This window comes from Tachyglossus aculeatus, chromosome 23 (genome assembly GCF_015852505.1).
Source record: "Tachyglossus aculeatus isolate mTacAcu1 chromosome 23, mTacAcu1.pri, whole genome shotgun sequence".
Classification (NCBI taxonomy): Eukaryota; Metazoa; Chordata; class Mammalia; order Monotremata; family Tachyglossidae; genus Tachyglossus; species Tachyglossus aculeatus.
In genome coordinates this window covers 17,206,694-17,223,656 of record NC_052088.1, presented here as the reverse complement: position 1 = coordinate 17,223,656, position 16,963 = coordinate 17,206,694, and the positions used below count along the sequence as shown (strand labels likewise).

At 39.6% G+C, this 16,963-nt stretch overlaps 1 protein-coding gene across 8 annotated transcripts in view; it reads left to right on the top strand.

Annotated features, from left to right (window-relative positions):
* Positions 1 to 16,963, top strand: part of SSBP2 (single stranded DNA binding protein 2) — a 344,236-nt gene that overhangs the window by 304,115 nt on the left and 23,158 nt on the right. For all 8 annotated transcript variants that reach the window (XM_038765540.1, XM_038765547.1, XM_038765543.1 and 5 more), the window contains 5 exons: positions 4,678 to 4,726; positions 7,149 to 7,184; positions 9,323 to 9,377; positions 11,562 to 11,632; positions 13,019 to 13,097. In XM_038765540.1, coding sequence (XP_038621468.1) covers positions 4,678 to 4,726; positions 7,149 to 7,184; positions 9,323 to 9,377; positions 11,562 to 11,632; positions 13,019 to 13,097 — 290 coding nt within the window. The remainder of the gene's footprint in view (positions 1 to 4,677; positions 4,727 to 7,148; positions 7,185 to 9,322; positions 9,378 to 11,561; positions 11,633 to 13,018; positions 13,098 to 16,963) is intronic.

Here is a 16,963-nt window from a genome sequence, read left to right as displayed (position 1 = left end):
GGGTAGAAGTGGTGAGGAGTTTTAATTGAATTTTGAAAATTGCCAATTTGATTTGATGGCCCCTTTTGAGGGAGGGCCCAGGGAGGGCATAGCTCTCAATTTCAAGGGGGAAATTAGGATAATCACCCAGTTCCAGCACCCAAATGATGGCCCTTTAGCATTGTGCCTCCTCTTCCCCTCCACCCCCACCACTTCCTGACCTCCTTCGTGTGTGCTGCCTGACCTCACATCCAAATTTTTTTCAGCATAATGTTCTCTCCCCAGCTGGATGGGGAATAGCCCTTTCCAAGTAGGGGAGAAGATGTTGATAGAACCAAAAACCTTTGCTCTTGCCACCTTGGAGGCATTTGTCTCCTAACCTCAAATATATGCCTCCTTGCCCAAACTGAAGGTAGCTGTTCACCTTGGTGGTGGTCCACTCTGTTCTCTGGTGAATAGCAGTTCAAAATGTCTTATCTATAGGATGTTCTGGTCACCTCTGATAGAAGCTTTAAAGGTGGCTTATGAAAGTCTTCCCAGACAGAATGGCTGGCCACAACTTAAGCAGTAGAATCATAGTTTAACCTTGTCGTGGGCAGGAATGTGTCTACCATGCTGCCCACAATGTTCCTGGCATCATTTTTAGAACTGACTGGTGCTTTCAGCCTCTAGAAGAAAAATGGTCTCCTGGGGATACAGGGGGTGGGGAGGGATGGTGGACCCTTCTCACTCCTCTCATCTCCTCTCCTGGTCATTTAGCTTATTCTAAATCATTAAATCATAAATTTCTTGAAGTTAAGAATCATTTCTACCAATTCTAATAATGGTAGTGTTTGTTAAGTGCTTACTAAGTGTCAGGCACTGTACTAAACACTGGGGCGGATACAAGCAAATCAGGACACAATCCCTGTCCCAGATGTGGCTCCCAGTCTTAATTCCCATTTGATAGATGCATTAACTGAGGCACACAGAAGTTATGTGACTTGCCCAAGATCACACAGTAGACAAGTTGTGGAGATGGGATTAGAGTAGTGTACTCTCCCAAGCACTTAGTACAATGCCCTGCACCTAGTAAGTGCTCAATAAATACCACTGATTGATCAATCACTTAAATACATTGCCAGATCTGCCCCTTCAAAAGAAAACAGTGACAAGTATTATTCTGTCATTGACTTCCTGGAGCAGTGAGAAAATGTTCATGTTAATAGCATCCACTCACCAAACCCATAGACAAACATGGTGCAAACATGGTCAAAGGGTTACGTTGGCAGTCCTAATATAATGTTCCTATATTTAAAGGGTTCAGTTAGAAAACTGTCATCTAATGACATTTTTGAAGGAATTGCTGCAATGAAACATTTCCTCTGAAATTATTCCAGCTTGAAGAACCTACCGCCTGTTTATCATTTATTCCTCTTGGGACGTTTATTTACTGTTATGTAGTCATTGGGGAGTCAGTGGATTAGGGATCATTAAAAGATGCATTTTTGATCATCAGCCTATCAATCAGTGGTATTTATTGAACACTCTCTGTGTGCAGAGAGTGTAATATGGTTGAATTGGTAAACATGATCCCTGTCTTCAAGGAGCTTACACTTCAGTGATTTAAGATCAGCTAAGTGATCAGGAGAGGAGAGGAGTGAGAAGGATCCACTCCCCCCACCTCAGGGTCCCCCCGCCAATCTCTCTTCACCCCTCCTCTCCCCAGCAAACCACTTTTCCTCTAGAGCAGGAAACCGCCAATCAGTTTGAAAAGTGACGCCAGGAACACGGTGGGCATTGTGCACTTTCCCTTCCCCCGTGCCCTCTTTGTATTGTGCTGGGTAAGGAAGGGAATACAGAAGAAGAAAGCTGCATAAGAGGTTTGTGGGCCACCTCAAGTGAACCAGGGGTTACTCATGTGGCCTGCAAACCCACAGTTGGCCCAAATTGATAGGAAAAAATAGCAGTTTACATGATATTCCAGGCTATGCTGATGTTAAGGCAGTAGACACAGGAAAAAAATATGTTTTTAATTGACATTGCAGTTCTAAAATATGGGCTATTTTAAAAAATCAATTCACAAAAAAATGCATAAAACTTATCTGGGCCATTAACTGCAAAATAGAAGAAAAAGAAAAGTTTAATTTATTGAATGCATTTTACACCCTTTTAAATACCATTCTATTATAAAAATTGAATTCAATCAAAAAGACCACATTTAAATAACGGGAAACTTAACTTCAACTTGGGAAAGCAAGGAAGACTTGCTCTGTTTCCTAATAGGAATTACAGTTTCCCTGGAACTGAAAGATAAATCTTTGTAGAGAGAGAGGAAAATCTGACTCTAAGAAGTAAAAATTATAGAACTCTCCAAGATACCTTTTAAGAAAGAAGACAAGCTAAGACATCTGGAATGTAGATGAAGAGAATGTGACTTAATAAAATGAACCATTTCATATGTAATTTGCAAATCATTGAAAATGTCTATGGCTTCTATTGTTATAGTATTTTAGATTCTATTATTACCACAGCGTCTTCTGTGGTACAAAAAAATACATTGTTACGATGAAAACAAAAACTTCCCATTCAAATCCTTTCCCTGACTACCAAGACTTTGCATTACCATATACAACAACGCCATTCTCCCTGTCTCCCGGGCCTGTAACCTTGGCTTTGTCCTCCATTCATCTCTCTCCTTCAACTTGCATATTCAGTCTGTCACTAAATCCTGTCAGTTCTACCCTCACAACATCTCTAGAATTGGCCCCATCTTCTCCACCCGAACTGCTACCACATTGATCCAAGTATTTATCATATTCCACCTTGACTACTGTATCAGCCTCCTCGTTGGCCTCCCTGCCTCCTGTTCCCCCCTTCTCCAGTCTATACTCCACTCTGATATGTGGATCATTTTTCTAAAGAAATGTTCAGTCAACATCTCTCTCCTCCAAAACTTCCAGTGGTGGCCCGCCCATCTCCATATCAAACAGAAATTCCATTGATTTTAAAGCACCCAAATGGCTCTCCACCTCCAACTTCCCCTTATTATATTCCAACCTTCACACTCACTCCCCTAACACCAACCTTTTCTCTGTATCTCCATCTCACCTTGTTGCCACCAACCCCTTGCTCACATCCTCTCTCTGTCTAGGAACCTCCTCCCCTTTCTTATCTGACAGACCACCTTTCTCTCCTTCGAAGTCACACTAAAATCATGTCTCCTCCATGAGACATTCCCCAACTAAGCCCGCATCTCTTTGCCAGAGATTGCCCTTCTGTGTCACTGATGCACTTAGGTCTTTTCCCCTTAAACACTTTCACCCCTTCCCCAACTGCATAGCACTTATGTACATAGCCTTCTGTAACTTATTTTAATGTCTGTCTCTCCCTCTAATCTGTAAATTAAAATAAAAAAGTCTCTCCCTGCTCCTCTCCAGTCCCCCACTCTTCCTCCACCCTCTTTGACTCTACGTAATGTTCCCTGCAGGAACTCAAAATGCAATCTCTTTTTCATTCTGTCATCAAATCCTGTCAGTTCTCCCTTCACAACATTGCTAAAATCCATCATTTCCTGTCCATCCAAACTGCTACCATACCAATCCAAGCCCTCATCCTATCCCACCTTAACTATAACAACAGCCTCCTCGCTGACCTCCCCACTCCAATCCATACTTCATTCTTCTGCACTTATCATTTGTCAACAAAAACCATTGTTTGTTTTTCCCCATTCCTCCAGAACCTCCAGTGGGTGCCCATCCCCTCATCAAGAAACTCCTTACCATTGTCTTGCAAGCACTCAATCAACTCGCCCCAGCCTACCTCACTTTACTAATCTAGTTCTAAAGCCCAGCCCACTCACTCTGCTCCCCTAGAGCTAGCTCACTCACTACGCCATGATCTCGCCCATCTCACCCACTATGCCATGATCTCGCCTATCTCACCACCCACCTCTTTGCCACATCATCCCCTTAGCCTGGAACTCCTGCCCCCTCCGTATAAGCCAGACCACCACTCTCTCAAAGCATTACTAAGATCACATCTCTTCCAAGAGGCCTTCCCAAATTATGCCGTCTTTTCCCTGGCTTGCTCTCCTTTCTGCATCATCTATGCACTTCAATCTGTGACCTTTGGACACTTGATATTCACCCCACCCCCAATCCCACAGCACTCCTGTACATATCTTTATATATTATAAATTATTTTTTCTTATCAATGTCTGTCTTCCCCTCTAGACTCTAGGCTTGTTATGGGCAGGGAATATGTCTGCTAATTTCTTTTGTATTGTACTCTCCCAAGAACTTCACACAGTGCTCTGCATGTAGTCAATACTTAATAAATATCATTAATTGATTGGTTGGTTGGTTGCAAGCCCCTTGTGGGCAGGAATCGTCTACACCTACTTTTTTGCATTAAGTTCATTCAGTTGTATTTATTGAGCGCTTACTGTGTGCAGAGCACTGTACTAAGCACTTGTTCTCTGCACATGCTAAACACTCAAATACTGTTGATTGATTAATGGTGCCTTATTAAAGGAGAACTTGCATTTTCTGGAATAATGCAAATTTTAAATAAAAACAAGTCTCTAAGGAAAGTGTAAAAGAAATGTCAGCAGTTATGCAATTATAAAAATAGTTATTTTACTATTTAGTATGATCATGACTTCTTTGTCCAGAAGCCAAGCTTGTCAGAGTTTAAATTTATTATTTTGCATTTTAGGGGTCCAGGAGGCGGTAGACCGTGGCCAAACCCCACAAATGCCAATTCTGTAAGTACATATCTGTGTTGGATTCTGTGACATGGTTTAGGTAGTTATGTCTTCTTACAATTTACCCATTTATATTACCTAAAATAGCATTTGCTAAGCAAAACACTTTGCTTTTGAAAGTGCCTGAATTGTCCCTATTGATCAAAACAAAAAAGAACACATGATTTAGAAATAATTCTCAGAAAAATGGCCGTAATTTTGAATTGTATACATTTTCCTTCACTCAGAGCACTAACGTAAAAGTCCTGTCTATGCAGGCACTTATATAGCAAAAAGAATGTGCACCCTTTATTCTTTGCTCTAACAGCTTCCCAATGTAAATGTGGAAAATGGTATGAACTTTAAAATAAGAAGTCTCAGGCAACACTTATCTTTACAATTGAGGAGATTCTTTTTTTCCTTTAAGTTGGTATGTTACTTTCCTCTGTAGTTAGATGCACTTAGGTTGTCTTATTCCCATAACTGAGCATTCATCTTGCCTGGCTCAAGTGTGAATAAGGTAATTTTGTTATTGAGAGGACTTATAAATGTTCCACTAATGTATATACACCTACAAAAAAGCCAGACTAAATCCAAATCTGAGGGTGTTTTTCTTTTTCACCAAATTTTGAAGTCACTTTTTCCCTAGGTTAGAATATGTTATTAAGGATTATAAATTGGGCGATTTTTTATTTCCCATTTTAAGTTTCTTCAAAGCTACATGAAACTGAAATTTCCTATTTTGAAACCTGTCCTATGCAGTGTAAGACCATACATAAAGCATTCTGAGTGACAATTGTTAAATATTTGCAGATGCCAGTTTTCAGAGTTTAATTGTGTAACATCCTTTCTTGGAGGTTTTTTTTTCCCTTAAAGCACTCAGTCAACCCACCCGCTCCTAACTCAGTTCACTGGTTTCTTACAACTCATTCCACTCACTTCACTCCACTAACACTAACTTATTCCCTGTACCCCTGTGTCATTCATTCATTCAACCATATTTATTGAGCGCTTACTGTGTGCAGAGTACCAATTGCTTGGCAAGTAAATTCAGCAACATATAGCGACATTCCCTACCCAACAATGGGCTCACAGGCTAGAATTGTCATCTATCTTGCTACTTGCCCACATCCTCCCTCTGGCCTGAAACTCTATCCCCCTCCATATAGACCAGAGCACCACTCTCCTCACTTTCAAAGCCTTATTAAAGTCACATCTCCTCAATTAAGCCCTCTTTCCCCTAGCCCATCTCCCTTGTGTGTTGCCTATGCCCTTGGCTCTTTACCCTTTAAACGTTTGGTATTCAAGCCATCCTCATCCCCACCGCACTTAAGTGCATACCCATAAGGTATTTATTTTTATTAATGCCTATCTCCCTCTCTAAACTGTAAGCTCCTTGTGGGCAGGGAACGTGTCTACCGACTCTATTGTACTGTACTCTCCCAAGTTCTCAGATCAGTGGTCGGCACACTAAGGGCTCAATAAATACCATTGATTGAAGCTACCAAAAGCAATTAGACTGCATTTTTGTTCATTTCAGATCAGATTGTGTTTTATAAACTGGGCTTCTGAGTGTTTAAAGCCAGTGATTGTTGAAGATGACTAAATTGAATGAGAATAAAAAGTGTAACTGTAAGAAAGTTTCCAATCCTAAGACTTGTTGGCTATATTTCCAAAAGGAAAATTTATCACGGAAACTCCAATTTGGCCTTAATTGTTCTTTTAACAACTGATTTTCTACCCATTCACATTCTAGGACATTCATAAAGATGAGCTCATATGAAAGTTGCTTTATGAAAGGAAAAAGTGGTTAGTTACTGGGAACTGAATTTCCATGAATTGGTAACCTCCTCAGGTTCACATTTGCTAGAGCCCTGCACATTTGTCATCTTATTTTTATGCAGCTTGTCTCGGGAAGTAGAGAGGGCAGTTTGATGCTGGTATATATAAAGTTTGGAATCATACTGCGTGGATGTGCAATAGTTTGCAACCCACTTTTGAAAAATATTAATTGCTGCTCAGCATGCACACATCCTGGAACATGCAATTGTAAAAGCTGCTAATTCACAGGATTCCAGTTCCTGATAATCGACCTGTTTTTTATTTGCACAGATATATATTCCTCTAACTGGAGAAAAAAATGTCATTAGTATTTAGCTGTTGTATCCTTAAACTGGAACATTTTACATCTAAAAAGCTTGAGAGGAATTCTCATTCTCTGGTATTTTTCTCTTAATCTTTACCCACCGTACAATATTGTTGCAGAATATGTTTTCTAACAAACTCTGCTGTTTAGTGACATCGGGATATTTTCTCCTTCCTCTTATATTCTCTTGCAGTTAATCTTAAGACTAGATTAATCAGGTTACCATTTTGTTCCAGCCTTTGTACTTCCATCTAAATTAAAGGAAAATAAATTTATTTTGTCCTGTTCATATTCTAGATACCTTATTCCTCAGCATCTCCTGGGAATTATGTAGTAAGTACATTTGCGTCTGTTTGCTCGTTAGAATTGATGTTACGTTTTATTTAGGCAAAGCAATAGTTGGCCAGATGTTAAGAAAAGCCCTTGGTGTATTGGCTGAGAAGCGAACATCTGATTTGTGTTCAGTTGTTTTGTCTGCCATCTACAGTGCATATGTTGATGTTCATTAGTAGAACAGTTATCAATCTGGTTGAAATTGCCCTGAGTGCTGGCTTTTACTTCAGCATATGCTTCTTTCACCAGTACAATACACCGCCTTTCCTAATGAAGGGGAGAGCCTTTCTCTGGTTACCCATAATGTGCTTGAATTGACAGTTGTACGTGAAGAAAATGCTTTTTAGACCCTAAGAAGATCATAAACTCCCATGATATAGAATGTATCGCCTAAAAGAAGACTAGTAAATACAGATTAGGGGACTTCCTTTACTTCCTCTGATTTGTTTTCTTAGTACCACTTCTGGAAATCTTTTCTCCCAAATTTATTGCCTCCCGTAGACTAAGTCTGAAGTCAGTTTAGCAACTTTTGCTTGACTCTGCTTGATTATGCAAATGACCTTCCGTTATCATCTCACAGTAGTATTACCTACTCCGTAGGTTTACATGTTAGCCACTTCCTCCACTTCAGATTTCTGAATGCCTTGCAAAGGTATCTGTAATATAGCATGTACCGCAGAGCGTTGTGTTCCTTTCTTCAAGAGGAGAGGAGGTACCTTGACAGGATGACTGGAGGAGCGAGATAATGGGGTTAAATGGTTAATTTTGAATCTCTCCCTAGGCAGCTGTTTACAAGCTGTGAGGTTTATGGCTTAACTGGTGATGAAGGGAGAGAAGTGTAATGAGTCTAGATCACTGAATATTTTGCCCACTGCTGAAGTGCGTTTTGTTGCTGGAACCTCATTACCATTCGTTACCAATTAGCACAGCCTTAGGAATAGTGTTCTTTTGCTGCTGCTGAGCCTATATGGCATGTGGTTTATTAGACTATAGCGTCAAATGAATCCACTTCGACTTAAAACAAGAGAAAATCTTAAATGTTTTATACTCCAAGCTTTTGTCTCTGTCGTACCCTGTCAGTCATAAAGTAAATGCAGGTTTGGACCTGGAAGTGGTGTCAGTTTTCCTTTAAGCCATCCAAGGCAACAGGATCCAGAGTTCTGGATGAATTCCGTAAAGCAGGAAAACTTCATTTTCATCTGAATTCCCTCCATGGAACTCCAAGGGGCTTGAACATCCCTCTCAGGGATATATTGCAGAGAAAAACTTCCAGCTTCTCCCCATCACAATCTGGCTCCCAGTCGGGAATTGTTGCCAATGTTCTGGCTGTGAATGGGACTTACCTGAAGAGGAGCAAAGTATGAATTCAGTCCCAGCTATGATACCAAAGCGCTGTCAAAAGCACTGGGAGGGATGTGATTGCATTTCACTGTGCGTTTTCAGCATCCCATTCTCCCCATTTGCAGAAGGGAGAATTGGGCCCATTGAATATGTGTGCATATCTCTATGTGTGTGTTTGTCTCTATGTGTGTGTACATTTTTAAATGGGCATACCGTAGTGATTACGATTTCCAGCAACTGAAATGAATAAATTTGGGCCTAAGGAATGTTTCAATAATGCAATCATTAAATAGAGAATTGTTGCATTAAAATTCACTGGTTCCCTTTATTTGTAATTACTGTGGCGGCTGAAAACTCAATTCAATAGGTTCTAGTTTCCAGCTTTACTAAGTTTCATTTATTTTATTTATTCAATCTTCTCTATAGGTACTAAAAATCAGGAAAGGTACAACAAAATAATATAACTATGCATTATTTCTATTAAATTTATTTTCAAGAAACTCAGTGATGATACAACAGCTCCACCATTTGTACGTAGTTAAATGACTACTAAAGTACAGGACTTAGGTTACTGACTCAGTAATTATAAGATAATTGTTATAATTTAAATAGTTTTATACACGGTATTAAAATAAGGCCATGATGAATCCCAGAAGATAATTGTTGGATGGATATCATTTCCTTCTATTGTTTTTAAATATGCTTTCTGTCATGACATGGTTGACCTTTTATTCTGTGTTTTTATTGTATTATCGATAAAATATTGTCATTTCAATTAATATTTTCTACATTTTTAGGGTCCTCCAGGAGGGGGAGGGCCACCAGGAACTCCCATCATGCCTAGTCCAGCAGGTATTGAAATCCAACTAACCATACAGACATTAATAAGGAGAATAAACATACGAAAGCAGTAATCATATTGGTGGAAAGACATTGGGTTATTTTCTCATGTCTGCCACCAAAATTGTACTGATAGCGATGAATGGAGAAGTAGCATGATATGAGAAGCAGCATGGCTTAGTGGAAAGAGCACGGGCTGAGAGTCAGAGGACCCGCGTTCTATTCCCGGCTCCACAACTTGTCAGCTGTGTGATCTTGGGCAAATACTTAACTTCTATGTGCCTCGGCTACCTCATCTGTAAAATGGGGGATAAGACCATGAGCCCTATATGGGACAGGGAGCTTGTCCAACCTGATTATGTAGTATCTACCCCAGCACTTAGTACAGTGCCTGGAACAGAGGAAGTGCTTAACAAATACCATAAAAAGAAAAAAACCTGTGATTTTTAGGGACCTGGAACCATTTACTAGGGGTAGTGAGAAACTCTCAACGATGACATCTTTCTTATTTTGAAAGTAAAAATATTGATTGGCTATTGTTTATTTTAATATTATTTAATAATCGTTTAAACACATATTTGAATTGCTCTGAATAGGCCAAATTGCTAAACTGAATCAAAGGTACAGTGTGATCCACTCTCCAGATCCACATGTAAGCACTTAATAGTCGTTTAAGTAAAAACAAGATTTTAGTCTTTTTATCTTTTCAACAAGGACAATAAATGTAGAATTTTAAAAATCAGAAAATCCACAGAGCAGGTTATTTAATCATTGCTCAGTTAACAAATGCATATATTCATTTCTAGTTTAAAGAAATTTGAAATACAGTTACGATAGCTCTACTTTTAAAATCCAGCAGTTTTATATTGCAAGCCTTGAAGATAATTTTCAATTTTGAAAAATGTAATAATTAACACCTAGAAGTACACCTTGCTCCATAACCCCCGTGGAGTTCTCCAAATGCAGTGATTTTCACGGAGCTTTACACTCAGAGCATCTCCGTGGGGAGCGGAGCAGATCTACCTCATTGAAGAGAGTAAGATAAAAATTGACCTTATTGTCACTCTTTGCAATTCTGCACGACCTAGCACAGTTCTTTTTTCATTATGAAGTGGTTATTGAAAAAATAAACTATTAATTTTAATAATAAGTCCAGAAGGATTTATGCCAGCTATTCCAAAATAACGTAATACATTCAAGTAGATGAGTAACTTGAAAGAAGACCCTTTCAATCTCAGAATCACCAATCAAATGAGAAACTCAGCCTCCTTCAACCACTTCTCCTTCAGAGATTTGAGTCCCAGGATCATGTTTGGACTTTTCATATAGGGCAGGGGGAGTAGCCCCTTCTCCCTCCCACCTTCTCCCCTCCGTTACAAAGTGCCAGCCTCCTCTCTGCAAGGGAGAGATGTAGGTTTCACTTTTGTATTTGATTTTTTTAAATAATTGTGGGTAAAATAAACCTATTTATGCAATAGAAACAAATCTGGTACACAGCATTGCCTAGCTATTTGTTACTCCTGATTGTTAGAACTTAAGACTCCGATTCACCCATGATGAAAACACTTCTGTAGCTCACAAAGATAATAATAATGAATAATAATTATGGTACTTTTTAAGCGCTTACTATGTGCCAAGCACAGAGGTGTGATGAAAGTTAATTGTCAAAAAAGTATGTAATTTCTTCAAGTGGTGCCCCAGAACTGTGATGTAATATGTCTGCTTGATCTGCATACATGAACTATACACATTTTTTTAAATGTTTTGGCGGATAGAAGCATCTCTCAATACCATGCTAAAGGAGGCATCCATACTTTATTTCCGGACAGGTAATTTTATTTTTATCCAGTTTGGACAAATGGGATCCTTTTTTCCTGAAGCTAAAAGCAGAGGATTTTCCGGGATTAGCCAAATAAACAAGAAAATGTAATACCACTGGAGCTCATAGAGTAGCAGGAGCGAGAGGTTTAGTACCGGTTCTGTGGATTTGGGAGATTCAGAGATCTAATAGAATGAGATTATCAACTCAGCAGGACCAGTATAACACCTGTTTTAGAGCAGTACTCATGATCATGTTTAAGTGGTGTGGTTGTAAACAGAGGGCAGTTGACCAGTTGTCTAATCTTTCTTTAGTTCATCAGTGTGTGATGAAGTGATAATGAAAAAAACAAAAAACGAAATAATATTTTGTTTCAGATTCAACCAATTCCGGAGACAACATGTATACTTTAATGAATGCGGTACCGCCTGGGCCCAACAGACCTAATGTAAATATGCATCTATTACTTATTTTTCGTGAATTCTTCCCATTTGCAGCAATTTTTTTCTGTCTGGATGATTTGGAAGCCTCCATGAAAGAGTAATTTGGCTCTTAAACAAAGGCTATTAGAAAGAACTAAATTTCTCAGATTTTAAAGTGATTGAATGAGTAGAAAAAATTAGCAAGATTATGAGATATGAAGATTTCTGTTATACTGTCAGGATGCTTGGACAAAATGAGATTTGATATCTGTTAAAGACTGTAATTCTTTCAAAACCAAATCCATTTTAGGGTGTTAAATTTTGATAATTATTAACCAATTTTGAAGTACTGACCAAGATGAAACGTGTAGAAAAATGGAAATAACTGTTAAATTCAATTGAAAGTTGTTCAAATTTGTTTTCTTCATTGAGTTTGACAGATATTTTATTTGGTTCTCTTCTAGATCAGAACGAGGATCGTGTAATATGTTAGGTTGTTCTGTGTGGCCATAAAATTGGAAAGAGATGTTTAAAGCTAGATTAGGAAACCCAGGCTCTGACAGCATTGCAGAGATAATTCCAGTTGAGGTTCTTTTATTAAAGCTGGAGGGCCTCGCTGTTCCAGCAAAGCCTCTAGTGTGATCATATTTGGCCCCTCGGAGCCATATGTTCAAATCTTAATATGGTAAAATTTTTCATATATTTTATCCCATATTTATCCGCTTAGAACAGTGCTTTGCATGTCGTAAGCACTTAATAAATGCCATCATTATTATTATTATTTAAAAAATCAAAACGCTATTGGTTCTCAATTTACACTTTTGATTTTGCTTGTGAGAAAATGCATTTACTGGGTTTTTTATGGTATGGTTAAGTGCTTACTATGTGCCGGACACTGTGCTATGCACTGCGTACATTTTCTGGAAACTAGCTAAAACCTTACCTAAAAAGGGTGACTTTCATCCTCTGGAGTTTTGCTCATTTTATAAGATTTTGAAATATCTATAGAGAACAAGGAAATCCACAAAACATTATAATCTACAGCTTGCCAAAGAGAACTATATTTCCATTCTCTCCATCCTTATAATCTTTCCTGGAATCGGCACTGTTATATGGTAACAGCCAGCAGTAGGGTGGGTGAGTGGAGACCTAATCATAGAACTGAAACTGGAATACAGGAAGAGGAACGGGGAGAGGAGGAGGAGAAAAGGAATTTCAAATTCTGTCAAACTTGAAGAAATTTAGAAAATTAAGATATCCATAAAACTTTTGAAGTGAAAAAGAAATCCTTGCATATTCCAAAGAATTTGTTCATGGTTACGTGCTGAAGTGTCTAAATTAACTGAGTCATATACAGACACTAATTTTAGTTTGAGATGTGTGATCATTGTTAATTTCTTTTTAAAAAACAGTTTCCAATGGGCCCAGGGTCAGATGGCCCTATGGGTGGATTGGGCGGAATGGAGTCACATCATATGAACGGATCTTTAGGTGAGGATTTTTAATCAAGTTTTCTATTACTCTGAGATATTTTATAAATTATTTGAAAATCTGACATTCTGTATTTGCTACAATACAATTACCAATTCCAAGTTTATTTTAATTTATTAGAACTTGTATTCATCAGTGATTATTATAAAATAATTATTGCTAAAAATTCCACTCTGATCAAACTGTGCTATTGATTTTTTTCCCTCACAGCCATTGTAAAAGTGAAGGGCTAAAAAAATTAAGATTTTTTTGCTTCTAGTTTTACGCTGACACCTCCAATTACTTTGAAAAGTCACTTAACCTCTGTTTTATCCCAATCTCTTACCACAGAGTGGGGCTAGGGATATTAACCATGTTTCTCTCCTACTGGAATGTCATAAGAACTGATGACCTCTCTAAGTTCTTTAAGGCCATGGGCAAGTAGGCCGTGGTTTGTTTACGTAGCTGAATTTCCCTCTCTTTCTTCCCTCTTCTTGTTTTCCCCCTCTACAGTTTCACCCATGCACTTAGTCCCAACTCTTAAATCACCTAGGTACTCATCTCACCCCCTCACCACTTAAATGCATATTCTTATATTCATTTATTCAATCATAGTTATTGGGCACTTACTGTGTGCAGAGCACTGTCCTAAGCACTTGGGAAGTACAAGCTGGCAACATGTAGAGATGATCCCTACCCAACAACGGGCTCACAGTCTAGAAGGGGGAGACAGACAACAAAACAAAACATATTAACAAAGTAAAATATATAGAATAGTAAATATGTACAAGTAAAATAAATAGAGTAATAAATCTGTACAAACATATATACAGGTGCTGTGGGAGGGGGAGAGGAAGGAGGGGGTTCAGTGTGGGAAGGCTTCCTGGAGGAGGTGAGCTCTCAGTAGGGCTTTGAAGGAAGGAAGAGAGCTAGTTTGGCAAATGTGCGGAGGGAGAGTATTCCAGGCCAGGGGTCGATGGCAGGACAGGCGAGAACGAGGCCCAGCGAGGAGGTTAGCGGCAGAGGAGCAGAGGATGCGGGCTGGGCTGGAGAAGGAAAGAAGGGAGGTGAGGTAGGAGGGGTTGAGGTGATGGACAGCCTTGAAGCCGAGAGTGAGGAGTTTTTGCCTGATGCGTAGGTTGACTGGTAGCCACTGGAGATTTTTACATAGTTGCTGCCCATACCTGTAATTCATTTTAGTGCCTGTCTCCTCTGCTAGACAGTAATAATAATAATAATAATAATGGTATTTGTTAAGCACTTGCTATGTACGAAGCACTGTTCTAAGCACTGGGGGTGATAGAAGGTAATCAGGTTGTCCCATGTGGGGCTCACAGTCTTAATCCCCATTTTACAGATGAGGCAGCTGAGGCACAGGGAAGTTAAGTGAGTTGCCCAAAGTCACACAGCTGACAAGTGGCAGAGCCGGGATTAGAACCCATGCCCTCTGACTCCCAAACCCATGCTCTTTCCTCTAAGCCACGTTGCTTCTTTAAGTAGGCTCCTTGATGATAGGGAATCACGTCTACCAATAATTATGGCATTTGTTATGTACTTAGCATGTTTCAAACACTGTTCTAAGCTCTTGTTTAGATAGAAAGGAATCATCCCAGCCCCACCTAGACCTCAAATCTACGTAGGTGGGAGAACGGGGATTGAATACTCATTTTTACAGGTTAGAAAACTTAAGCACAGAGAAGTGAAATAACTTGCCCAAGGTCACACAGCAGGAAAGTGGTGGAGCTGGGATTAGAACCCAGGTCTTCTGACACGAAGACCCATGCTCTTTCCACTAGGGCAAAAAGCCTTTCCGTTTTTTCGAGTATCACTGAAAAGCCTTATGCAGTCAGAGTTTCATTGCACACTATATACGCGGAAAGATTTTCCTTCCTACACTAATGTATTGGGTGCTGCACTGAGTTTGAATGTGCCTGTTCTTGACGTCTCTGCTCAAGGAGAGTACCTCCAGTCTCCTCATGAAAGATAGCTGCATCTGCAGTTGTTTTCCAGCAGTCAATCAATCAGTGGTATTTATTGAGTACTTACAGATGTGCAGACCACTTTACTAAGCACTCGGGAGAGTATAAGACAACAGAGTTGATAGACACAATCCCTGCCCTCATAGAGTTTGTCGTCTTGTGAGGGAAACAGACATTATAATAAATTTCAGATGGGTTTATTCATTCATTCAGTTCATTCAATTGAGTGCTTACTGTGTGCACTGTACTAAGCATTTGGGAAAATACAACAATAAAGACACATTCCCAGCCCATAACGAGCTAAGCAGCAGAGTGTAGAGAAATGGTGCAGGGCTGGGGTGCTTAAGAGGTACAGACCCAGGTGCATAAGGGATGCAGAAGGGAGAGCAAATAGGGTGGGTAACTGAGAGGTTAGTCAGATAAAGCTTCTTGGAAGAAATATGATTTTAGTAGAGCTCTGAAGATGGAGAGAACGGTGGTCTGTCAGATACCACAAGGGCGGGAGTTCCAGGCCAGAGAAAGGATGTGAGTAAGTGGTTGATGGCAAGACATATAATAGCATGGTACATGAAGTAAGCTGGCATTAGAAGAGTAAAGTATGTGGGCTGAGTTGTAGTAGGAGGTAAGTGAGGAAGGTAGGAGGGGGAGAGGTGATTTAGTGCCTTAAAGCTAATCGTAAGGAGTTCCTGTTTCAGTCCACTACTATACTATATTAATAATAATAATAATAATGGCATTTGTTAAGCACTTACTATGTGCCAAGCACTGTTCTAAGCGCTGGGGAGGATACGAGGTGATCAGGTTGTCCCACGGGGGCTCACAGTCTTAATCCCCATTTTACAGATGAGGGAACTGAGGCCCAGAGAAGTGAAGTGACTTGCCCAAGGTCACACAGCTGACAATCGGCGGAGCCGGGATTTGAACCCATGACCTCTGACTCCCAAGCCCGTGCTCTTTCCATTGAGCCACGCTGCTGTTTGAGGCACTGCTTCACTATGTCTTTAAATAATAATCAGGCTGTTTATTTAGTGCTTCCTATTTCACTACCCCTTTCTCTTCTGGCTCGTCTATGCCCAATTTCAGCTCATCGCTCAGTCTTATTTATTCTCCTCACGTGTCCCACCCAGAGAAGTCGTGTTGCCAAGAATAGTTCCTCTGTGTTAGTGAACCGATTTCTAGACTGTGAGCCCATTGTTGGGTAGGGTCCGTCTCTATATGTTACTGACTTGTACTTCCCAAGTGCTTAGTACAGTGCTCTGCAAACAGTAAGCGCTCAATAAATACGATTGAATGAATGAATGAATTTCATTCCACTACAGTCATTCCTGCCAGAGCTCACATTTATAGTGAGCAATTTGGAAAGAACACAGTGGAAGAACTGGAGTACAAAGTGCTATCAAGCCGCCAGAAATTATCCATAATGCAGTGTGACTCACAGTAGTAGGGAACTGATGGTAATTGTGTTCGTGCTCATTGTTATCATATCTTCACTTGAAATGGTGAACTTTAGTTGGTGTGTCAGTCAGTCATACCTTACTTCTAATAAAATGCCATTTGACCAACTGGTGGGACACAGCCCCTCATAATTAACATCAGAATTTCTCCTTAGCAACTTTCCTTAGGCTCTTTCCAAAGCTGATGGGCATTCAAAATTTGGATCTGTTGGGAGTAACTAAACGTGCCTTTATTTTACATCCTTAAAAGGCTAAAACAGTACAGAAATGCATTTTCCTTGAATTTCTTTACAAATGATGACTATCTTTATAATAGCAGTGTTGTTCCGTTTAGTTTTTCTAAGAGGTCTCAGACACCCAGGTACTGTCTAAGAGCCTTCAGTACTTTGGGTTTTTTTGAATTATGGTATACAACCATACTGGCCAAAATAATGTATAATTCAAGAATGAGGGT